We start from the raw sequence: 25076 nt of genomic DNA, 5'->3' as shown, positions 1-25076 counted from the left end.
TTGCAGACTGCATTTTTTTAAAATATTTTCTGACTTTTCAAAATCGCTTAATGTTTTTGGTGAATTTTATTGGCATGTACTTTCAATTGTATGCACTCAATTACATGCTTAAAGGCAGTGGACACTATTGGTAATTACTCAAAATAATTATTAGCATAAAACCTTATTGGTAACGAGTAATGGGGAGAGGTTGATAGTATAAAACATTGTGAGAAACGGCTCCCTCTGAAATGACATTGTTTTCAAGAAAGAAGTAATTTTCAACGAATTTGATTTCAAGACCTACCAGATTTAGATTTTGAGGTCTCGAAATCAGGCATATTCGTGTGACAAGGGTGTTTTTTCTTTCATAGTTATCTCGCAACTTCTACGACCAAGTTATTTTATGCATATGTTGAGATACACAAAGTGAGAAGACTAGTCTGTGACAGTTACCAATAGTGTTCAGAGTCTTTAAGGAGATGGTTTTCAAAGAATTGAATATTCATAAACTGTTAATGCCATTGCTTAAAAGACATTTTTGATAACTTTTATTAACATGATAAAATAGAACTCCTGGTTGGACATATTTGCTCTGGATTTTCTGTGTTATCTCAAATACTCAACCACCTTTTGAAATGTTAATGTTATTGTATACACCTACATTTACATACATATGTAGGATTAAAACAGTTAAATGGTTCCAAAAACTAAAGGTATACTTTTCCTTGAACAGCACTTTAACATCAGCTGAAATGTCCACGAACATGTAATGTGACTCAAAATATGACTCAAACCAATGTTACCCAACTACAGCCCCCAAGCTCCCCAACTCATATTCATATTAATGCACATGATGCACATTCATTTCCGATTTTCTCCTTCTCAACCCTTGCAAAAACAAATTTTGTTAAAGTGGTCAGGTATTGCAGATCGCACCACAGAGCGCCCATCATCTTAATTGTTTTGCCGAAGTTGTTAGGGTGCGTGTTTTACTACACTGTACAGTCCCCCCCCCCCTCAAGCACCGCAACTCATGTTCATGAAGCACATTCATTTTCGATATGTGCACGTTTTTCTTCTACAGCCCTTGCAAAAACAAAATTGATTAAAGTGGTCAGATATTGCAGATCGCATCACAGAGCACCCAGCAACCCAACTGCTTCGCCCATGTCGTTAGGCGGGCCTGATAATTTACGGAGGCAATGAAGGCGATTACCTCCATCTGTCCCCTGGTCATTGCCTTGGTGCCCTTGAAATTCTCCGGTAGAAATTTACAATTTACTCATAGAGTGCCCTTTACCAAGGAGAAAATGCCTTGGTGCCCTTGCCCTTTCAAAAACGAAGCAAACATGTACAATGTACAGGCCTGGTTAGTGCTTTGTGTTTTACTACAGCTCCCCTTCAAGTTCCCCCAACTCATGTTCATAATGCACATTCATTTCCGATATGCAAACGTTTCTTCTTCACTCCAAACCAGTTCACTGGCAGCGCCACACAACAACTCCACTGTCTCCTTTTCATCTCTCTTGCTTTTTACCTATCCCTCTTGCCGGAAATACCCCCAAGGGGACGTTGACCCCCAGCCTGGAGTCATTGTAATTTATGTTAGTGGGCTGGGGGCAGGCAGGCTCAATATCGTCAACCAACTTGAGTCTTTTTTAGACATTGGATACTTTTACGCCCACGTCTGTTAATATGCATTTTGTGCTCATACATGTATACATATAATTCATGCTGTGTTTGTTTTATGTATTAATGATCGAGGAATGGTTCAAATGTATCTCCCCCTATTGTATTTCACATGATTTGACTGTGTTTGTAAAAGTGGAAAATATAATTGTGCCGTACATGTATGTGTGCAACCTTAATAGATTTCATGTATGTAGCGTCAGGCCTGTATGATGAGTTTTTGAAAGGGTAAGGGCACCAAGGCATTTTCTCCATGGTAAAGGGCACCCTAATGAGGAAAGTGTTTATTTCTACTGGAGCATTTCATGGGCACCAAGGCAATGACCAAGGAGGGCAAGGAGCCAAATACCTTAGCCCATTGCCTCCGTGAAGTACATTTATCAGGCCTGCTCTTTGTATGAGATAAATGTATAATACTTCATTAATTACTAAGGGAATAAAAGGGTAGCGACGAGTTCTTACACGGCCGTTTAAAGCCGGCAGGGTTGAATTGCCGTGTGATAAAGGCCCGAGCCTAAGGCGAGGGCCTTTAGCGCATGGCAACAACCCTGCAAGGTTTTAAACGGACGTTTAAAGACAAGTCAGTACTCTTTTATTTCCATTCATAAATGCCTTTTGTTAAAAAAACGTTCAAAAAATACAATTACAGACACTTTGACAGTTGAAAATTTGAGGTTTGAAATATTTTTTTCAAAAACTTTTTGAAGAGTCTGTTGCGCGTGGGTTGTGTGTACGCGCATGCTTAGATTAAACTAACTGCTATTAAACTATAGCTACGAATTGCGTTCCGCGTGATTATCTTGCGCGCCCGACACGCAGAAGCCAGCTTGTTATAAACAGCTCCAGCTGGTCATTATCAAAGGTTTAAACACTGCCATGTGATGCGCTCTCCACCAATAGGAGTAGAGAAACTGTCTGGGGTATTTATGAATTCTTTTTTATGCCTCTGAAGAAGGTCGGGTTTGGATCGAAAGCTAAGGCCATCTACCCTACTCATTATACATGTACTTCATTAAATTTAATGTATTTTTGTATTTGGATTGTGCATTTCATACCCAAGCATTACTAATGTTCAAATAAAAATATTGGATGCATATTGAATACATGTACAATATGTATATTGTCACATACAGAATATTAGCAATGAGATGAAATCTGGACTGTTCCATTTCACAAGTGAAGGCAATAAAGCTGAGTGAAGTAATTTTTTACCTCCGCTTCCCTTTATGAAGTATCAAGACTGAGAACTCATTGTTCACAAAATTGTCAGGAAAATTGTTTCCTTCATAACAGGTACTTATCACTATGACACTCATGTTGAACATTTACATGGTTGTTTCTATTACATGTGTATCATTTTCAAGTGAGGTTTGCGAAGACACCATGTAATAAATCTTGTCATGAGTTGTGGTGATTCTAAGATGAACCAGTGGTTTATTAACAACTCTGATCGTCCTCAGGAAAAATGTTTCATTTTATTTATAAAAAAATGCAGAATTGTCATTCCTGTGTTACATTATGATAATTTGGATGCAAGTGGAAATTACCCGTAACCGTACACACATGTTGAGTGTTTGTACTGTATCAAATGGAGGCACTCAAGGGTCAAAACCCTCATTGGCAATGTGTGGCTTGCTGTAGGCCTGGGCAACTAGTGAAATTTACTACTCTACTAGTGACGCCTCAAATAGTCGCAACTTCGACACTAGTCGCACCTAATTTTTAATTCCCCAGATGCATTGCCGCATATTGTTTGCCGCAGGTGCAATAAGTTAAACTGATGCCGAAGGGATTGTGTCACTGACGTATGATTGTGTTGCTTAAGTAAATAACATGTATGTCGTGAATAATTGTGAGCGACACAATTGGTTCATCGAGCTGGTAGTCGGGACTATTTTTGTAATAGTCGTGGCGGCACGATTAACCAAGTAGTCACGACCTGACTAAGCATTCAATAGTCCTGACTTTGACGCTATATGTAGTCGCCCTTGTCACCCATGCTTAGTGTGCTGCATGTGTAACTGTCCCATATTGTCATTCCCACTATTGTTCATGGGGGTTCTTCATAGATCAACTACAATCCTGTATACAATGCGAGGGGAAAACCCTATGGTGCTGAGCTTCCTCTTTCATACAGAACTGATCGGCTTAGAAGTTGCAGTGATTTACATTGTCCAAACAATCCGCCTTATGATAAAACAAAAAGTACTTAGGAACATGCACATGGTCTGTACAAATATTAAAGGTACATGTATTAAAGGATTGGTAGAGCTGACAAAGTAGTCGCAGACAGTGGTTAACAAATTTACTACATATAACAAACTTTTGAAAACTTGGGCTTTAATCTTTTGTGTGAGTGAGGAGAAAACGGTGGAAAGTTCTGCACAATTTGCAGAGAAAAAGAAACCCTTTTTCCTTGGTTGTAACAGCCGAACTCAGCTTCCCTTGTTGTTTATTATTTGATACCCAAACTCAGCTGTTACTTTTTAAAAATAGGTTTTCAGATATATAGTTTCTTCATTTCAGAGTGAAAAACCGATTACACATTTTGCATGACATCGATGGAAGAAAAAAATGAATAAAAATTCTAAACTTGAAGTCTTGAAATCAAATTCGTGGAAAATTACTTCTGTCTAGAAAACTTTGTCAATCCAGAGGGAGCCGTTTCTCACAATGTTTAATACTATCAACGTCTCCCCATTACTCGTTTACCAATTGAGGTTTTATGCTGATAATTATTTTGAGTAATTACCAATAGTGTCCACTGCCTTTAATAATTTGACGCCACATTATGTTATTGTTCATGGTATCAGAAAAGCAGTCTCAGTGGATTTAGAATATCACTCAATCCTCTAATACCAATACTGCAATACCTTTCACTGCAATCATTCTTTCACAAGTACAACCACAAAAACAAGTCTGTGAGAATTTGATATTCAAAACTCACTCTCCAATTAGATAGGTCTACCTTTTTTTTTGTCTTCCAGTTGAGCATGCATGATTAACTGCAGCCCAAATGCAATAAGGCTGACATGTTCTGTAGATTGCTTAACTTGCTCTGGGCGTTCTGACATGAATTCATTTAATGTGTAGCCCTGGGTAAGTTTAGTAATTGTCAAAGTTTTCTTTATCCTGATATGAACTTGTTAGGTACGTGTACACAGGGTTTTTTCCCTGTTAGCTTGCGGACTAAGACATACTACACACGCATTTATTTTGGCACATTTTGAAAAAGCGTAGACTAAAAGTTTAAAGACCAACATACACATATGATCATAGACATGGCAATTATACTCTGTCCTGATATGAACTTGTCAGGTACGTGTACACAGGTTTTTTTCCCTGTTAGCTTGCAGACTAAGACATACTACACACGCATTTATTTTGGCACAGTTTGAAAAAGCGTAGACTAAAAGTTTAAAGACCAACATCACAGACATGTAGTAGCTCTGTCCTGATATGAACTTTTCAGGTACACAGGTTTTTTTTCCCTGTTAGCCTGCGGACTAAGACATACATACACACACGCACATATTTTCAGGCTTTTTGAAAAAGTGTAGACTTGTTATTCTCTTAATTCTATACCCTGCTTACTTTGAATTTGAACCCAGGTTCACTCATTATACGTTGGACAAGCATACACCTACAGTCCTTGAATTTCGTTCCTGGAGGGCTCAGCAAAGTTTCCTCTGCTAAGGGGCACTTCTATGAGGAAAATTTGTATTGGAACTTTGCAAAGGGCACCACAGCAAAAGCACCGGGCACCACAGCAATTTTTGTTTACAATTGTCTACTTTAGGCAGCGACAGCTCTACATTGTATATGAAATTTGGCCGTGGCTTGACACTACGAGTCACCACATGCATACCCAATTTTGATTTACATAAATTCAATATTGTAATGATTTTTGTGCAGTCAGTCCCGTAAATATGTGAAAAAATCACATACTTTTATATGATATAATTTGCTTGTCACTACGGCCATTGATTGGACACATAATGTTCAATGAACAATGCAGTCAGACAATAGACGTGAGCAAACAAGCGATGAACCTCAACACACACACTAGACCTATACCTGCATTGTTATCAAGGACTTCACAATTTCCAGCAGGTTTCCTAACAGTATGTTAATCTCCCTATTTATTGCCATTCATAAAGAGAGAGCGAGAGACTAACAAAAAAAATCCGCCCATGTTAAATTAGTATTTTGAAGTTCATTTTATTATGTAGTTTGGAAGATTAATCACTGTGTAGCATTGCTGTGTACTTTTTCAGCGCACACTCTTGAATGTATACGGTTCATTGCATATTGACTCCGAGCGGAAAATTGTAGCTGGAGTTTTGGCAGTTCTTGCTCTTCTTGTTATTTAAAATGCTGATGGGGGGTCAACGAAAGTCTGAAAACTGTACAAGGAAATCGGAAGGTTGGATTCATCTAAGATGCATCTTGCATTTCTAGTGAATCAAACACAGTTTTGCTCTTCAATAACGTATGTTAAGGAACAGTAATGATACAGGGAAGTGTGATTTCCGACATGCTCATAATTAATACACAAGTGTACGTGGACACTGTTTTGCATAATTTTGCATTATGTACATACTCGTACCTGATTTGACAGGCACGATACAAGTACATACCAAAATTTGATCAACCTTGATTACCGTTAGTGCACTATATAAGCTTGTGCGGATAGATGGTATTATCAAATATTACCCCCAAAAATTATGTGTGGATAGTGAAATATCGGTTGCTTTTTTTTCACTTTTTTTTTTTTTCGAACGATATTTCTAAGTGTGAAACTATTAACCTGATTTCCTTTATTATCTGAGTTAATAGAAGAATGGGTACTTTGCCACTGAAGTCCACACAACTACAGTCTGGTTTCTATTTTTAGCAAAAACAACAATAGACCATGGGATATCATATCATGTTATTTGCAAGATCACACTGCACATACCTGCCTCTCTACTATTAAAGCCATTATACACTTTCGGTAAACAGTATTGTCCAAGTCCCACACTTCGTGTATCACAACTTATATATAAAATAACAATCCTGTGGAAATTTAGGCTCAATCGGACATCGGAGTCGGGAGAAAATAACGGGAAAACCCACTCCTGTTTTCGCGCGTTTCGCCGTGTCATGACATGTGTTTACAACAAATCCGTAATTCACGAGAATTAATATTGTTTTACCGTTTTCTCAAAAAGTAAAGCATTTCATGGACTAATATTTCAAGAGAAGTCTTTCACAATTACCTTCTGTAAACCCTGTAAATTATTTGTAAATCTGTGAACTTTTTTTTTTTTTTTTGTGTACCGAAAGGGTCCAATGGCTTTAAGCGACATCTGATAAACAACACATAAAAAAAAAAAATTTTATTAAAAAGGTTTTAGGTTTTTAATTTAGTTAGAGTCTTTGATATATATTTTAAAGGGTTTATTTACAGTAGCTCTATTTGCATTTTTTACAGCAACTTTCTCATAATAGCCGTCAGTTGTCGGCTATTAGTGCGACCTGCCCAGGTGGCGTGTTGAAATTTGACGGGCAATCTAAGGACAATTTGTGTTCTGTGCTACAATTAAAAATCAACAGCCAAGTGAAAAATTTGTTACGTGCTGTAGACTTTCAGCCAACATGGAAATCATAAGCACAGGATAAACAAGGGGGGACACTTTGTTTCCTAATTGACAGATCGGCAAACACAAATATCTGGAAACAAAATCACCTTTCTTCCGCTTATGAGGTCTGCTTTTTCCTTCAGCAAACACACACTACAAATTGAATGACTGTATAAACACAATTATGACTATTAGGACAGAACACTGCATAAATTGTTGGGGAAAAAGACGATAACATCAAATATCGCCAAGTGTTTTGGACGATAAATCACCATGGTTAATTTTGATATTGTTACAAGCTTATTGCACAGAAATCTAAAATATTGAAAAGGAAAAGAAAAAATAGGACTGTTGTATTAAACTAGGAGTCCACCTCAATGGGAGACTTAGGAACTCTAATTGACAGTACTTTTACTAGGTAAATTTTCATTGTTATGTGGTAAGTTTGCTGCCAAGTGTCCCAAAAATCCCCAAACTCTTTAGGATTTTGCTTTTTACACTTAATTTTCATACTTATTCCCCGTTGCTTTTTATATTTAGAACACTTGGCTTTCATGTAGCTGATATGAGACATGTAGATAACGATTGTACACTGTAATAGTCTGAAGCTCACTCTTAAAATTGTGCACTGTAGCATAGTTATTTGACCCATATACAAATGAGAACAAGCATCAAAGTGGAACAACCTCCTTATAAAAACATTTTTTTCAGGATGGAACACACAGTTCTTCAAAACAAATGAAATTGCCAAAAATAATAATGGACATCAGAGGCCACTGATCTGCAGAAACAAACCAATCTTGAAACTCTCCCCGATCATGGAAACTCTTTCCCTTGTAGATTCATTTCTAAATACCTCTCTGGTTGTTGTATAAAGTCTCCCTCGATGGATCTATTATGGATAATTATAATGCATAAACTGTAAGGTATGCATGGCTTACACAATAATAACACGCAAAATCATTAGATTGTGAAAAGTTAGGATTATTTTTCTTCAAATATATTATCTTTGTTTCCATTTATTGCTTAAAGCCATTATTTACTTTCGGTAAACAGTATTGTCCAAGTCCCACACTTCGTGTATCACAACTTATATATAAAACAACAAACCTGTGAAAATTTAGGCTCAATCGGTCATCGGAGTCGGGAGAAAAAACCGGGAAAACCAACTCTTGTTTCCGCGTGTTTCGCCGTGTCATGACATGTGTTTAAAATAAATCCGTAATTCTCGCTAACGAGAATTTATATTGTTTTACCATTTTCTCAAAAAGTAAAGCATTTCATGGACTAATATTTCAAGAGAAGTCTTTCACCATTACCTTCTGTAAACCCTGTAAATTATATGTAAATCTGTGAACATTTTTTTTTTTTTTTTTCTGTACCGAAAGGGTCCAATGGCTTTAACTGCCAAAAATATCACGACCCTTTCAGTCAAGCATTTGACAAGTTGCAGTCTTCGGTGCTTGAAATAAACACTTGACTGTAGGCCCGAGGCCTGTGATTTCAGTGTTGGGCCACTAATCTCATAACTGGACATGTCCAGCAGGTCTTGTGTTATTTCAATTGAATAATAAAACCTCACTGTGTTAGTATCTTTTCAGTTCTGTCGAGTCGGGTGTCAAAGTATACCCGCTCATTGTGCAAATGAGAGAAATCTTCCCTTTGTGTTCAAATACATTTAAAAACAGTTTATTTATGTTAAACTGTGTAGGTTTGGTGTGTTTTTTTTCTTAGTTAAATTCTGATCCAATAAAAATAATTCTGGTCCTTTAAAAAGAATTCTGGTCAAGAAACTATTTTGAGCTATATGCAAAAATGTGTTCTGGTCTTAGATTGGGCCCAGCATCTTGAAGAAATAATTAGAAGTAACATACAGCTCTTTCCAACTTGAAAGTTTTCAAATGGAGAAGTCAACTAAAAACATGGCCTTGCCCCTTCAAATATTTTTTTAAAAATCTATTATGTTTTTTTATATTTTGTATTTCTTTCTGACAGAACGAACTCTGATTCAGCGCTTCACACGAGTGTGATGGCACCAATTGATCCATTCCAGAGTCATGGAAGTATGTCGCCTGGCTCCCACAGAAGAGGTTGGTAAACATTATACACAGCCAGAATTTTGTCCGCAAATTCTGACCGTGCCAAATTCTGACCGTGCCAAATTTTGACCGTGCCAAATTCTGACCGTGCCAAATTCTGATTGTGCCAAATTCTGATTATGCCAAATTCTGACCCTGCCAAATTCTGATTGTGCCAAATTCTGGTCGTGCCGGTGCTGCTTTGAAAAACTCCCATCAAATTTTGTTTTCAACATTAACATGATAATACATGTAGTTCTTCCTAGTTCCTGACTCTCTCTGTTTTATTGTTCCTTGTAATACAGTTTGCTCCACTCTTTGAAGAGAATAGGTTCATTTCTTCATTCGTAAAAATGCAAATTAGCTCATAGTAAAACCCACCCTGTGACCTCTGGTCCGTGTATCTTTTCTCATGGCACGGTTTTGGCATGTTGCCTTTCAGCGAAAACATTTCTTCTTCAAGTGTTATATATTTTGGTAAGGTTTCTTTTCAAATTATGTCTTTCAGTTCGGCCTCCCCCCAGGAATTAAGATGGCAGCTTGTACAATACTGGCTTAGCTGTATTCAGTCAGTTAACCAAAGACCTCTAGATTTGCCAAGTGGTGTATTTTAAAGCCAAAATGCCAAAGAAATCGTAGTGTTATTCTATTCTGCTCAAAATGTTTTTCCAACATTCAGAAAGAAATATCAACAATGATTTTCTCAAGATAGATGCTATAAGAAGCCGTCTGAGCACTTGAGCAGGATCAGGCATCTTGAAGTACAATGGAGCATCCAACGAGACGAGCTTTACGGTCGCTGCGAGAGGGTGGCATTCAAAAAAAAGCTGCTTCCCTAAGCTTATTAAAACCCTCAGCTGTACAGTGCAAGATTTACTCTACAGAAGTCCGGATACTGCTTATAAGCAATTTAAGTGCTGCTGCAGCTTATAAAATTTCTCAAAAAACTTTTGTTGCTTTTCTTTAAAACAATGAAGGCGGGAAAATAACAGTTATTTTAAGTTTGTTGTTTTGTACAATTTAAAAGCAAGTGCGATGTTTTGTATTTTTTTCTTTTTCTTTTTTTCTCTAAAGATAGACTTCTTTCCATTTGGAATCCCCTTTTGGAAAGGTTAAAATTCATAAATGCAAGACTCAAAAACGATGCAATACATCCAAATGATATCGTCTTCCAACGTTGTGTTGGCTTACTGATTGGGAAGGTGAACTGTCTTGTTTTGACAGAAGAGCTTGCGGTGCAGGGAAAAAGGACCCTTGCTATCGCCTCAGAGGACTGTGAAATAGGAACCCTAATAAAAGTGTAGGATCACACGTGCATGTACGAACATGTACGGGTACTTCTAGTGTACATGTACACGTACATCAACTGCTTGTAATTGAGGGTCTACTTCACTCTACTTACCTGTATAGCGAATACTACCTTTGCATCGGTCCCGATACATGTGGGCATCTCATTTACATGTTTTTTGTATGCCCCCCCATCGATGCTGATGGATTGACGGGCAAGGGATTGGTCTTTGATTCGCACAGGACTGAATATAAAATACCATGTGAGAGACCGTGAAACATGAATGATGTTTAAGCGTTTGAGATGTACTGCACGACACATTGTAGTCAGGTGGTGGGGGGGGGGGGGGTGGGCGATATCTAATATAAGCCCCCGTCTGTGCTGATGGATTGACAGGCAAGAGATTGGTCTCTGATTCACAAAGGACTTACTGAAACTAACCTTGATAGAGACCGAAAAACATGAATGATGTGCAAGCATTTGAGATGTACAGCTTGACACATTCCGCGAGGGGGGGGGGGGGTATCTAAAACTATACCCCATCGATGATTAAGGATTGACAGGCAAGGGATTGGTCTTTGGTTCGCACAGGACTGGTATATAACATACCTTGAGAGAGACCAAGGAACATGAATGATGTTTAAGCGTTTGAGATGCACTGCAAGACACATTCCAGCAGGTGGCAGCACACATGCTCAATCGATGTGACAATGACAACAGCTTGAGATGTCATCAAAGCGTTGCAAGGTCTGCGCAAATTGGGAAATTGCCAATGTTTAGTTGGCGTGGTCTATTACATGTATGTGACTAGGTACACTGTGTTTTCAGCCTATATCATGCCCCTACTCCTACATGATGTGTGGTTCACCAGTTTGCACACCACTGTTTAACCACTAATGAAACAAAGAATATGAAAGAAGTTGAATGCACACCACGATGATCCAACCAACTTTTTTCATTGTGATGATATAAATGTCAGCCGTCCAGATGTCAGTGATTTTTTGGGGGGAAAAATGCTAAGTTTTGCGGATTAAAAAACTTTGAAATTCTGTCCCAGAAAGATTGGATTTAGTAACCTGAAATTTTGATTGTCTTTTTCTTACCCTTCAGAAATGGTATTGGATCACTCAGGTAACACGTTGAAAAATCCCATGTGGGATGCAAAGAAGGTAAGCCTGGAAAACAAATATTGAATGGGTTTTTTTTTGCCCTTGGACAAATGTGATTAAATAGGCTGAACAGTTTAATTAACCCTATATCATACACTGATATGTACGAGGCCCCTGCGCTCAATAAATTTGTTGCACTTTTGTCCAAGTGCCGAGTATCATGTCTTTTACAAGTGCTGTATTTCTGTACTCTCAGTCATCTTGTACTGGTTGTCAATCTTCCGTTTGCAAAATGTAGTGACAGGAATAGAACTGGCAAAACGTACCTTTTGTCTAAACCTTTTCTGCACATTCTGTAAAAAACTGTACATTTCTGTCTCTGTAGTATCAGTTTACAGACATGGATCAAATGGCATAGAGGTGGTTTAACACAAAAAAAAGTAGCTTAGAACAACACAGGTTTGCTTACCAGAACAGGGTTACCGGCCAAAATACCATGTCACATGTACAATTTGTGACTGTTACCATGCCCATTTCTGCTGAACGGTAAATTGGTAAGCAATTTTGGTTGGCCTAACCATTTTTTATGAAATTGTGCCCTGGAACCAATTTCATGGCTCTGCTTACCGTGTAATTCTGCGCTTACAGCCCATAGATTCATATATGATTTACAGGGTGTTTCATTGCAGAATTCTGCTGCAAGCAGCGCCCTGAAAGAGGGCTCTGATGTGACACTGCGGAATGCTCTCTCATTTCGATTTTTCTTCTCTCTGTTTTTGTTTTCTTGTTCAGCAAATGCAGTCGAGGCCCAGGTCATGTGAGGTACCAGGAATCAGGTATGTAGACATCCCTTGTATTGATTCAAGACATGTCACGACATGCGAGGACTAGAGGGGGGGAGGGGGGAGGCGATAACAAGACAGCGCGACTCTCGTTTTAAACCATGCTAATTGATAAATCAGCTTACTTCCCCGTCGCAGATTGCGTATGGTTTTGCACTGTCTCTGGGTTGACTGGAGGAACGATTCTCATGAATAATGTGATCAATGTCCCAACTGCTTGACATCGTTCGGTGACTGAATGTTGTTAGTTGCCGTTCTTTCTTCTTCTTCTTCTTCCTTTAAAGTTCTGCTTCAATAATTGAAGATTACCACACTGCGGCTGGGCGCACGCGTGAAACCATGAGACCGTAAGCCATTAAGGTTCAAAATATACATTGTGCAAGTAAAAAGTTTCATAGTTTAAGAGAAGCTTGGTGTGACACAAGGCCAAGCTGCTCGATGAGCATTGTGAAAATATTTGGACATTAAGATATCTTGTCCTTAGGAAAATCACATTTCATTTCATTGTAGGGTCATACTTTGGTTATGACCCTGAACAAAATTGTGTAAGTTCTATCCGAAAGCCTACTTGTTATAAAGATGGTAATGTTACATGTAGTAACCATCATGAGAAAGTATTCCCCCTTAGAAATCAATACAAACAAAATTGAATCTGAGCATTGATTCAATGCGTGAATTGTTTGCCAGATTTCTGTTGGTTGGTGTCTATTTGTAAATGCTGCAGTCAAAGATGCGAGTCACCTCTGAAGTTTTTGCTACTTCAAGGCCATCGTACAAATAAAACAAAAGCAGTTACTAGACATGACTGGAACATACTTTCCTTTAAAAAAACAATGAAAAAACAACAACTGGGGTTTCATTTTTTTTCTATTTTTTTTTTTACTGCTGTCTCCTTGGTCTTTAAAATTAATTCCTAGTCATTTTGCCGGGTTGTTACTTTTTCTTTCACGAAGACAAACCCACTGCCACTTTCAACTAAATTGCATTCCCTCAAAGCCATGTGTACATGTAGTCCTTCAACTCAACACTGAATTTGTGAGATTAACTAACCAACATCCAAGCCTGTGTATGCCCCCCTTCCCCCTACTCCCATAATGAAGGCTGAATCAAACTGGATTTGCCTCTCACCTTATGGGTTGTGACATGTGTCATTGCACCTGCCTTGATGTACATAGTCCAGGGTTTTAACTCTGGCCATGTGGCGCTGAGTATTCCATTTATTATGTACATTGCATGATGTCATATGCCTCTGCATTTGCAGATGTCACTCACATCAGACAAATCAGGGGCTGATAACTTTACCAAAAAAGCCAGGGGGATAATTCACCCGGCGGGGCGTTTGCGATCACAGGAAATATATTGGTGCGCTTAAAGTGCGTTGAATGGTACACTGTGGTTGTTTTCATATATATCTTAATTCAATGGGCAATAGTGTTTTACCTTTAGAGACCATAGCGGCTGTAGACGGCCTGTACCGAAATGGCTATAATATAAAGGCCCCAAGATTTGACAGACTGTAAATCAGAGAATGAGGGTCAAATAATTTGTTGCACAAATTTGTGTGCTTTCAGATGCTTGATAAAAGGCTTCAGGTCTGAAAATTTTCTCAGATTCAAATATTTAAGTGAGAAATTACCTCTTTCTCAAAAACTACATTACTTCAGGAGAAGTCATTTATCACAATGTTTTCTCAGTAAGTTCTAATGCTAATACATATTATTTTAAGTAATAACCAAATGTGTACAGTGCCTTAAAGGAACACGTTGCCTTGGATCGGACGAGTTGGTCAAAACAAAAGCGTTTGTAACCGTTTTTTATAAAATGCATATGGTTGGAAAGATGTTTTAAAAGTATAATACAATGATCCACACAAGTTTGCCTCGAAATTGCGTGGTTTTCCTTCTACTGTGCGAACTAACATGGTCGGCCATTTATGGGGGTCAAAATTTTGACCCCCATAAATGGCCGACGTGTTAGTCGACGATGTAAAAGGAAAACCACGCAATTTCGAGGCATGTTTGTGTGGATCATTGTATTCTACTTTTACAACATCTTTCTACCCATATGTATTTTATAAAAAACGGTTACAAACGCTTTTCAAAGACCAACTCGACCGATCCAAGGCAACGTGTTCCTTTAAAAAAAAAATTAAGAATTAATAAATTGCATTTTGTTATCGTGTACAGTATCTGCATGTCGTCGGACCAGACAGAGACTGAATCCAGCAGTGAACCCATTCCTATCTCAAACAATACCGGTTCCTTGCCAGACCTCACCAACCTGCACATCCCTTCACCGCTGCCCACCCCTCTGGATCCAGAGGATCAGCAGGTAACCAGCTTCAACCACGGAGGGGGTAGCCCCACTAACCTCTCCAGCAGTATGCCATCGCCGACACATCTCAGTATGGCTCCTACGAATCACACACAGGTAATCACTCTTTTTTTTCTTTTTTCTTTTTTTCTCTTTTTTTTTTTGCTCGAATACTGTCTCAGCTCTGAGCCCTGGGCCCAATTTGATAGAGCTGCTTAAGTACAACAAGTAGCTTAGCACAACAAAAATAATGTTAAGTAGAATAAGGTTACCGACCAAAATACCATTTCACATGTGCCAGTTGTGACTGGTATCCTGCTCATTTCTGCTGAGCAGAAATTTGTTTTGCAATATTGTAAGCTTAATCAGTTATATGAAATTGGTCCTTATTTCATAGAGCAGCTTAAGCAGAGAATTTTGCTTAGCAATTATCTGCTAAGCAAAAATAAGCAGAATACCAGTCTCATTGTGTACATGTCAAATGGTATTTTAGCTGGTAATCTTATTCTAGTAAGCATAATTTTGTTTTGCTTAGCTCTATGGAATTAAGTATCTGAATCCAATTTCATAGAGTTGCAAAAAATATTTCTAAGAAGAAATGAGCAGCATACCAGTCACAAATTATACATGTGATTTAGTAGTTTGGCTGGTAAACTTATACTGGTAAGCAACATTTGTAATGTGCTTAGCTACTATTTGTGCTTAAGCAGTTCTATGAAATTTTTCCCAGGTTAAATTGAGATGACTTGAACACTTCCAAGAAAAAGCAAAAAGCTTTGCATTGTGGAGAACCGCTATAAATTCCTTATGCACCCCGTTAAATCAGACATTTATTTGTAATATGAATCTCATTTGCATATCAGACATCCGGTCTGCCAGTCAATTCTCTAGATACGAGCTTAAATCTGAAGCCCCTCGGCGGTCGTGGTGCACACCTCTGGCTTCATTCCGACCACGTTTGTCTCTCTCATTGTTCTTGAGTTTCGACACGTTCCTTGGGCTGGGGCATTGACGCTCTCTGAACGTCGTGAACTCTAGTTGAAGTCACACCTTCCTTGTTCGGGAAATTGTGAACTGGGAGATGGGGAGGTGATTGGGAAGCAGCATTAAAATGATTGCTTCTCACTAGCTAGAAGGCGGGGGGAAGTCACTTTGTGTGAAAGATGAGCTGCTCTGAAGGAACGGTTCAGTTGAAGTCATATTTGTACTTTAGTAGCCAGATATAAGAGATGTTTTAACCGGTTCTTTATTAAAGGGAAGGTAAACTTTTGGTAGTCACTCTTAACCCTAATGGCAAGTAAAAACTTACTTGGTACAGCAGCTTTCGCTAGTGAAAAGTACTTTGATAATCATTTCACTTTGAAGTAATGTGGTTACGGAAAAAATATATCAGGTTTTTTTCCTCCAAAATTTGAATCAGAGAAGCGTTAGTGTCAGTTACGTTTCTCAGATTGTGTGGTCCTATTAGAGATTATTCTTTATAACTGCTCCGGATTTCTGGTGGTACCTCAAAAAGGCAGCCACCTTTGTAATTAAACTTTCACGGGTTATTTTATTGTATAAAAAAAATACCACACTGTCTGTGCCAACATTCAGAATCAGCTTAATCAGCTCCAACGTTTGTTCGTTTGTTTGTTTGTTTGTTTGTTTGTTTGTTTGTTTGTTTGTTTGTTTGTTTGTTTGTTTGTTTGTTTGTCCACAGGTGGTAGGAAGTCCACACAGTCCACAGATAAGTCCGCAGGTCAGTCCACAAATGCAGAGGAGACACATGAGCAATCCGGGCAGTCCCTTGGGGATACATGCACCCAATGAACAGCAGAGGCGGCAACATCAACAACAACATCAACAACAACATAGACAACATCAACAACAACAACAACATTTACAACAGCAGCAGCAACAACAACAACAAGCACAGCAGGTACAACAGCAGCAGCAGCAACAAGCACAACAGGTACAACAACAACAACAACAACAACAACAGCAGCAGCAGCAACACTTCATCCAGCAGGTATGTTCCTATGACACTAACTCATACAGTTACCCTTGCTATAAAGAGCATGGCTATAGACGATGTGACCTATGTTTACATTCAAACCGCCCTTTTGTGACCTGCAGGGAATTTCATTGGACCATCAGACACATCATCAACAACAACAACAAATGGGGAAATATTCTCAGCAGATGTACCAACAGGGCCAAGCCCAGGCACAACAACCACAGGCAACTCCTACTCTTACCTTGGATATGAATAAGGTAAAGGTCCTGTCCCACTGCAGCGATAACGAAAACGATAACGATCATGGCGCAAAGAAAACGCATTCTATTGGACGAATTGCTCTATACAGAATATGCACACGCTCATTCAACCAATGGAATGCGTTCTCTTTGCTTCGTTATCGTTATCATTCTCGTTATCGCTGCAGTGGGACCGGGCCTTTAGGTTGTAGAATTAGGAACAAGCTGTAAGTGGAATCTGGTTCACAATTTATTGGAAATGATGGATCGCAGTTGCAGGGTGCTCTGGGCGTGCTGTGTGTACATACATGTAGTTGTTGTGCACGGGTTTGATTTTTTATTCATACGAACGGCCACTCTAATGTGAGGGCCACACTGTTCGGCTGGTAATCTTGTTCGGCTAAGCATAATTGTCTTATGCTTAGCTACTTGTTGTGCTTTAAGCAGCTCTATGAAATCGTACCTAGGTATAATGTACTCTGCTTTTCCTCTTCTTCCCCTCAGGCGGGCCTGCAATACAGGGAGGGTAAAGTAGTGGTCAGCACCTCCTGCACCTCACCTACCTCGCCCGTCTCCAACCCCCAATACTCCCCGTCCCCCGCCCACTCGCCCTCAGCCACAGCGCCCCAGGCGTCGCCCACCAATAAAGCGCTGACGGACGCCTACTACCAGCAGCTGCAACACCAGTTTGAGCAGTGCAGCATGTTACCGCAGGATGCAGGGTCGCCCACGCCGGGGCAGCAGTTAACGTATAATCCACAGGTGAGGGTAGGACTTGTCTGTGGGAATGATAAGCCCAGGTCCAAGGGTTCGCATTTTGCGAAGGATAAGTGGTGTAGATATCCAGTCGTAAATTTATCTAAGCGGGCAAAGTCATGATGTACTGGTAGTGTTTGTGTTGGTCATCCTTGAGATTCATCAATATAGTTTTGAGGAGGCAATAAAGATAAATTGTGCCGTGACAGTTCATGGTTGTCACTATTGAGGTATTGTAAACAACAAAAGCTAAATTCTGAAAACTTACTCTGTGGTAGTAGAATGTAAAGCAAGAGAAGTTCTCAAATGAACATAATCTACCCAGTGAGTTAATACAGATACCTCAATGCCTTGAATTCCATATTACAGCTAAATGGTTTACCCCGTGGGTTTCAGGCAGTGTGCTCTGTTCCATTTGTGTATAATTATCTCCTTTTATTTTGAAACAAAATTTTCAATATCCATTTGCCGGAGTTGACATTGGGCATTGAAAAGTTGACCTATTCATATTTGAGTATGTGAGTAATGTAATTATTTTATAAAGGGCATGGCAGATTTTTCCTTAGTCAAGGGCAATGGTTCGATAAAAACCGTAGAGTTATATAGAAGAACTAGAGGGCGCACTGGCCTATATATGCGCCCCATATGCGCGAAGGCGGCCATTTTCTTAGTTGAACAAACAGGCTTTGCTTAGATTGTGTTTGTGCGGCCATTTTGTAAGTTGACAAAACAGCATCGCATCAGCGTTCAATAAACACAAACTCCAACGTATTTTTCATATTCAACGCGCACGCAGAATGGCGCGCGTGTCTCCTTGCGGTCCCGTCGCGTTTGTGCAAAAAGCATCACCAGTGCGCCCTCTAGTTCTTACATATAACTCTATGATAAAAACTGATACATTTTTCCATAACCACATTACTTCAAGTGATTTTCTTCATACTGTCAGAAGCTGCTGTTCTTCTAACCAAGTAAGTTTTTATCGCCATTCATTCAAAGAGGGATTACCAAACATATACCTCACCTTTAACGCATCACCTTTTTTCTATGTATCCTTCACAAACTCCAGGATCTGTACTGCCAGGGTTTAACCAACCATCAGCTGAGCGAGGCCGAGCAGGCGTTATTTTTCCCGCAGGGCGCGTTCTACAGCCAGGCCTACATGCAAGACCTGACCGGTAGTCAGGAGCTGCTCCAGCCAAACAAGCCGCCCCCGGCCTACCCCCAGTCCCTGTTCATGCAGCCCACGCACTCTCCCAATGCCGGCAACATCCCCGACATCATCCTGACAGGTGGGTTGACTGACGGTAAGAGACCTGCGCCTAATCTTCACTTCTGCTACTACGGCTCCAATCTTGTGGCATTATTTTTGTGGCAAGATGTGCTGTGATATATTGTCTGCCTAGGATGAGAATGAGCATAGGCCTGGAGCTTTCAAAAAGCAAATCTGTCTCGTTGGTTATTGTCAAAAGACCAGTTTACCAGTCTTGATGTGACCCAACATTTACCCAACATACCCACCCTTGACCAATCCACCATTGATGTTTTTTTTTTTTTTACCCTTTGAGAAAGACTCTGCTGGGGTTGAAACATCATAGTTCATTTTGGTTGGACAGCTAATTCTATTTTCCACACATATACATGAAATAACAAACCTGTGAAAGTGTCAGCTCAATCGGTCATTGAATTCACAAGAAAAAATGCTTAAATGTTTTCACTGTTTAAACGGTTAAACATAATCTACCTCACATGGTGTTATCGCAAGCCATATATACATTGATACCTCACTATGCAATGCCTCAAAGAGTCCCATGTTTGATCAAATTTGCAGATTTTTCTTTTTTTGGAAACCAAAAAGTAACACATTTTTCTCCAATGGTAAACTTTGTCACAGGGATCATTACAAAAATGCAAATAAATTGTCTAGCATATTGCTGTACATTTTATAGCTTAATCTTTTGCTGCTGGCCAAACATATTCAACAATCTTGCTAAATTCTCAAATTCAGACGTTTGTTGTAGTATCCGATCATTTATTTGTCTGCCGTTGCCTTCGCCGACTTGTTTTTCACTATTTATAATATTCTTGTTCCCTACCTGAACCTTTGGGCTGGTAGATTTCATTTGCTGATCGGACACATCAATATTTCATCGAGTAGATTCACTTACTGATCAGAAGATCAAATTTTAAACTGTCCTCTCGCGTTTGGAGACAAACAAGTTTTTCCTTTTGACATGTTGTGGTACTCAGGAGGCCCATCTAATTGGATAATTTAATTGGATGGTCAGCATTATGATAAACTTGTTTCTCCTTTTTAGTTAAAAAAAAAAAAAAAAAAAAAAGCCAAATGAAGGGTTCATGCTTTTTGTTCATTCTCATTGTAGGTTTGTGAAATTGGTGGCAGTGTGCTTATCGTTGTTAATTTTTTTTAAATGTTTATGGTTATTTTAGCAAAAATTATTCAATGTCTTACTTGATGAACTATCTACAATTTGTGAATGACTCCTACAAAAGGCTTTTACAAGTTTTTGATTTGCATGCATTTTTTGTATTAATTTTTTTAAAGCAATTTTTTATTAGTTTATTATTATTATTACATTAAAGGGAAGGTACATGTTTGGTAAAGGTCAAAGACCAGTCTTCTCACTTGGTGTATCCATTCATAACCATAAAATAACAAGCCTGTGAAACTTTGGGCTCAATTGGTCATCGAACTTGCGAGAAAATGATGAAAGTAAAAACACCCTTGTTCTCAAAAAGTATGTTACTTCAGAGGGAGTCGTTTCCCACAATGTTTTATACTATCAACAGCTCTCCAATGCTCGTTACCAAGTCAGTTTTTTAAGTTAATATTTTTTTTGAGTAATTACCAAACGTGTACCTTCCCTTTAAAGAGATACTTTTGTTGTCTTCCAATGTTGACTTTGAACCGATGAAATATCAAACAAGTCTGTTGAGTTTCGAAGAATACTTACCCACAAGACAAAAGAAATAAATCTCTCTTTACGCATGCTCAAATAAAAACAATTTGTACAACTGTGTTGATAATTGCAATTTGATTTGTGTAATCATCAAAAGGCTGGTAAGTGAAGTTTAAAAAATAAATCAAGACACCGAATGTTTCTTTTTTCCAACAACTCCTTTAGAGACCACTCTTGACCAATAAACTCCATTTGGCAGGAGCTCCAAAAAAATGCAACAGCAATTTTGTGAAAAGCATACAAACTGCACAATCGACATTATAGTCCTGTAGCCCATTTCACGAAGCTTTACGCAACTGCGTAAGTCCACTTGCGCAATGTTTATGGCGTGAGTTCGCCATAAACGTTGCGCATGTGGACTTACGCAGTTGCGTAAAGTTTTGTGAAACTGGCTGCAGGTCCAAAGAGTTGGTCTGATTTCTAACTCTGGTCTTGTAAAACAGTTTCTTGTCCAGTGAAATTGTTGAGACACAAACATTGCTGACTTACGGAATCCTCTCCCAAATTCAAGCCCCGTTCAATGAAAAAAAAAAACATTTTTAGTATAAATGTAGGTAGCGTACAATCAACGTATGTATGAAAGTAGCTTGTGTGTACGTGTGTACATTGTACATGTTGTGTAAGTGTGTCCGATTACCACACAGTATTCTTATCACTACGAGACGACTATGATGTGCTGAAATGTATTGCGTATGGTAAATGTTCAGTTTGATGTTTTATAAGTATTTATTATTGCACATTTTTGGGGACTCAAAATATCTATGGATTGATGTACTTTATAAGTTGTAAATGATTATTGAAACAGTTATTTTTGTCATAAATTCAGAGTTGACAAATTTTGAAAGTACAAAAATTGTTACTTTTTTATAACAGTTTTGTTCCTTCGCCAAAAGCATTTTAAAAATGTTTTTCATCAGAAATTAAGTATTCCTCTCCAACCTTGTTTTTTGTTTTTTTTCACAAACTGTCTCAATTTGTGTGTATTCTGATGCCTACTGGGCAGCAAACACCCGAAAGGGTCGATTGTGTTTAATTAAAACACAGATTCAAATAAGAATTTCAGGTCATTCACTTTCAGGAAATTATTTTTTACCAAGATTGAACTGTTTGGATATTTTTGGGAAGATATCTCAAAAGTCAAGAAAATCACCTTTAAAAAAGAGATGAAGTTGTAAGCAGTTAGTGCAGTGGATGTTAACCACAGAATTAGACATTTCTGATTGAAAAGAATACTCACATTTTGGTGCTAAGGTACAACCTTAATGAACGGCAATTTTAAATTCATTTCAGATTTTCAGCAAACAAATTTTCAAAAGGTCTTTAGATATTAAGTGCATTTAAGGTATAAACCCGTTGCATATGCGTCACACTCTCAAAGAGTGCCCCCCCCCCTGAGGTAAAAAAAGACCTCACTGAGGCAAAAAAGCACCCTCACTGAGGCAAATTATTGGGCGATACCTGTTCTTTGTGCGTAAGCAATGTGCGCGTGAGGTCGGCGTCCCTGTTGCGTTTGGCGTTATGCAAGGGGTCCATATTTACAGTTTTTTTCATAAAAGGTTTTACTAAAACATCTTACTTTCTGTCTCCCAGGAACCGGTGAGTCGCCACCCCGTCAAGACTTTGCCAAGGAAATAAGCAATGCCATGGCTGGCGTAGACAATTTTGACCCCTTGTTTTCAACGGACGGCTTCAAGCTGGACCCCCTCGATCTAGACAGCCTTCAGATGCTGACGGACAATGATATGGTCGCTGATCAAGCCACAGAAGATTCATTCCGGCTGGACAGGCTGGATCGGCTCTAGCACTGACCGCCTTGGCGGTCAGATGGCGAAAGCCACAAGACAGTTATAGTTTGTTTTTTCTTTCTCGGACGGCGAGAGTAGTGAGCTGTCGGAAATCAATCCAAAGTATTGGTACAAAAATCACAAAAGGAGGACTGCAGTCGGGGAGTTTTCAGTGAGAAGTGGAAAGAACGACTCCAAGGGCATTCATGCAGGTCAGCTGTATTAATTGGGTGGGGGCAACAGTAGCGACATAACATGGAGCGTTTCACTACTACACAGACAGGCTGCTGGACCAGCTTGAGCACTGATTGATATAGTGGGCCGAGACAGATTCTATACAATCAACAATCTTCAGAGGCTTGTCAAGAATGCTCTCTCCCAAGACAGTGCGGATGAATTCACACCAAGTGCAGCAATGAAAAACCGTCAAAGAATTCAAAACCTTCAGACTGGACGTCACGCGGCAGGCAAGGAATAAAGGATTCAAGCATTGTTGTCCACAAAAGCACTGTCGTCCACAGAAGCACCGTCGTATGCAGCCAACTTGGTTTGAACAGACAAGATCATAAATTTGCGAATCACATTTAAAGTGTTGCTTGGATGAAATTGGTTCCCAAACTCAACATTGTGTTTGGGATGTTCCGGATCGTAGAAATGTAAGCACATAATTGTGGTAAGCAAGGTTTTTTTTTACCATAGCTGCTCTTTGACCTCAGGCACTGGTTGTAACTTTAACAAATCTCTTGAGCTGTGCTTTTTGGGGGGATTCGTAAGAAGTAAGAACATACTTTAGAGGTTTACGGTTCCACCATGTGAAAATCTCTCTTGAGTAGTGCGCTGGTTCTGAAAAGGTTCTGTTTCGATTGGTGTGCTTTGATCGGCTTTGAGATCATCCTTTGTTAAGACGGTACAATGTAGTTTCCTGAACCAAATGACTTAAAAGAGAATGGGAGGATTATGGAAGATGTTTCTCAAGATTGTTGGAAAGGGAAGATGAAAGGTTAGTTAAGATGGAGAAAATCAGGAGGCAAGCTAGTGCGAGGTTTAGATCGAAATGAAGAGTGCCTGAGGCGGATCGACCAGGAGCGTAGAACGCCCATAGTTTTTCAAAAGAATCCGGCGTTGACATTCCTTAGTTTTGGTGTTCGGTTTAGAAAGTAAAAACAAAAAAGAATATCCGTAGAACTGAGTGGGATTTTTTTGAACAACTTTCACGACAACCCAAAAGCTCAGGAGAATGTTTCTGTAAATATAAAAAAAAATGGAAAAGTGTACAAAGTTTTTTTTTTTATATGGTAGAGTGGAGAAATGATGGTAAACCTACGATTGAAAAAAACCATTGCCAGATTTTGTGATATGTTCATTCCAAGTTTAAACCAAGATACTGCTATTCTTTTTTCTGTGTGTTTTTTCGTGTTGTGGAGTCGTAAATCACATTGGTTTGGATGACTGGAAAAATGTAACTCTCAGATTGATGCATGGGATGTACATGTAGGACACTAAATGAAGTCAAGAAAATTATCTCCTTCCATCAGATGGAGTCTGCATAAGCCAAAAAATAGTGTTGTGGAGGGTTTCCAGAGTCTTAAGTATTTAGAATGGATCACTCTTGGGGATCCAGTCCTCATAAGGAAGCAAGAGTTCGTTATGTGAGCAAAATAACCCATCCAATCCAGGCTTAAGTATTATAGTTAATTCCATAGATAATCTCTCTGTTGTATGACCGTTCCATGTTTCATCCTGCAATACAATCAAGGGTTGAATGCAGTACAACATTTGGACTACCACACACCACCAGAGCCCAGTTTCATGGCTCTGCTTACCAGAAGCTCAAAATCAGCTCTTACGGAACCAGTCAATTTTGCGCTTACGTCTAGCACATTTCACAGGTAAGCAAGGAACGTTTTCTTGTGCGCGTGCATACTGTACGTTACTAGAGCTTGCGCAGAAATTTGGTGCTTACATAGTAAGCGGATTATGGTGATTGTTAGTGCAGAATTTTTTGCATAAGCAGAACCATGAAATTGGACCCTATGCAGCTGAGTGGTATGGGAATTGTTAGTCAACTTAACAGCAAACATCGGAAAGTGGGATGGTTAACAACTATACCGAGGAGCAAGTTTGAGTGCGCACCATGGTAGGTTAACTTAAGGTCAACTATTTTGACTCAAACCATTTGTTGACTACTGTGGTCGATCATTTGGAACCAGCCTCGTGACCGTGGTTGCATCCATGGTCCCAATAGCCTGTTCCATGTGTAAAACTCAGAAGGGAAGCAGTGACACTAGTGAAAAGGCTGAAAGCAATGAGAGTGTTGAATACTGTACCCATGGTTGACCGAACGAGTCAGTGGAGTGTGTACATCACTGCGCATGTACGTTGCTAGTCATTAGTC

The 25076-nt window shown here is 39.1% G+C and overlaps 1 protein-coding gene across 2 annotated transcripts in view; it reads left to right on the top strand.

The window, feature by feature from the left end:
• LOC139941463 (CREB-regulated transcription coactivator 1-like) overlaps positions 1 to 24189 on the top strand; it is a 56759-nt gene extending 32570 nt beyond the window's left edge. Inside the window, exons 5-13 of one of the 2 annotated variants that reach the window (XM_071937978.1) lie at positions 9291 to 9385; positions 11772 to 11830; positions 12563 to 12606; positions 14799 to 15042; positions 16628 to 16936; positions 17044 to 17181; positions 17668 to 17925; positions 18986 to 19208; positions 22488 to 24189. In XM_071937978.1, coding sequence (XP_071794079.1) covers positions 9291 to 9385; positions 11772 to 11830; positions 12563 to 12606; positions 14799 to 15042; positions 16628 to 16936; positions 17044 to 17181; positions 17668 to 17925; positions 18986 to 19208; positions 22488 to 22699 — 1582 coding nt within the window. In that variant the 3' untranslated portion in view covers positions 22700 to 24189. Of the gene's footprint in view, positions 1 to 9290; positions 9386 to 11771; positions 11831 to 12562; positions 12607 to 14798; positions 15043 to 16627; positions 16937 to 17043; positions 17182 to 17667; positions 17926 to 18985; positions 19224 to 22487 lie in introns of both variants that reach the window. The other variant, XM_071937977.1, reaches the window with a different exon arrangement.
• Positions 24190 to 25076: the final 887 nt, after the last annotated feature.

This window comes from Asterias amurensis, chromosome 9 (assembly GCF_032118995.1).
Source record: "Asterias amurensis chromosome 9, ASM3211899v1".
NCBI lineage: Eukaryota > Metazoa > Echinodermata > Asteroidea > Forcipulatida > Asteriidae > Asterias > Asterias amurensis.
Note: the sequence above shows the minus strand (reverse complement) of the source record. Positions and strands in the feature narration are given on the sequence as shown.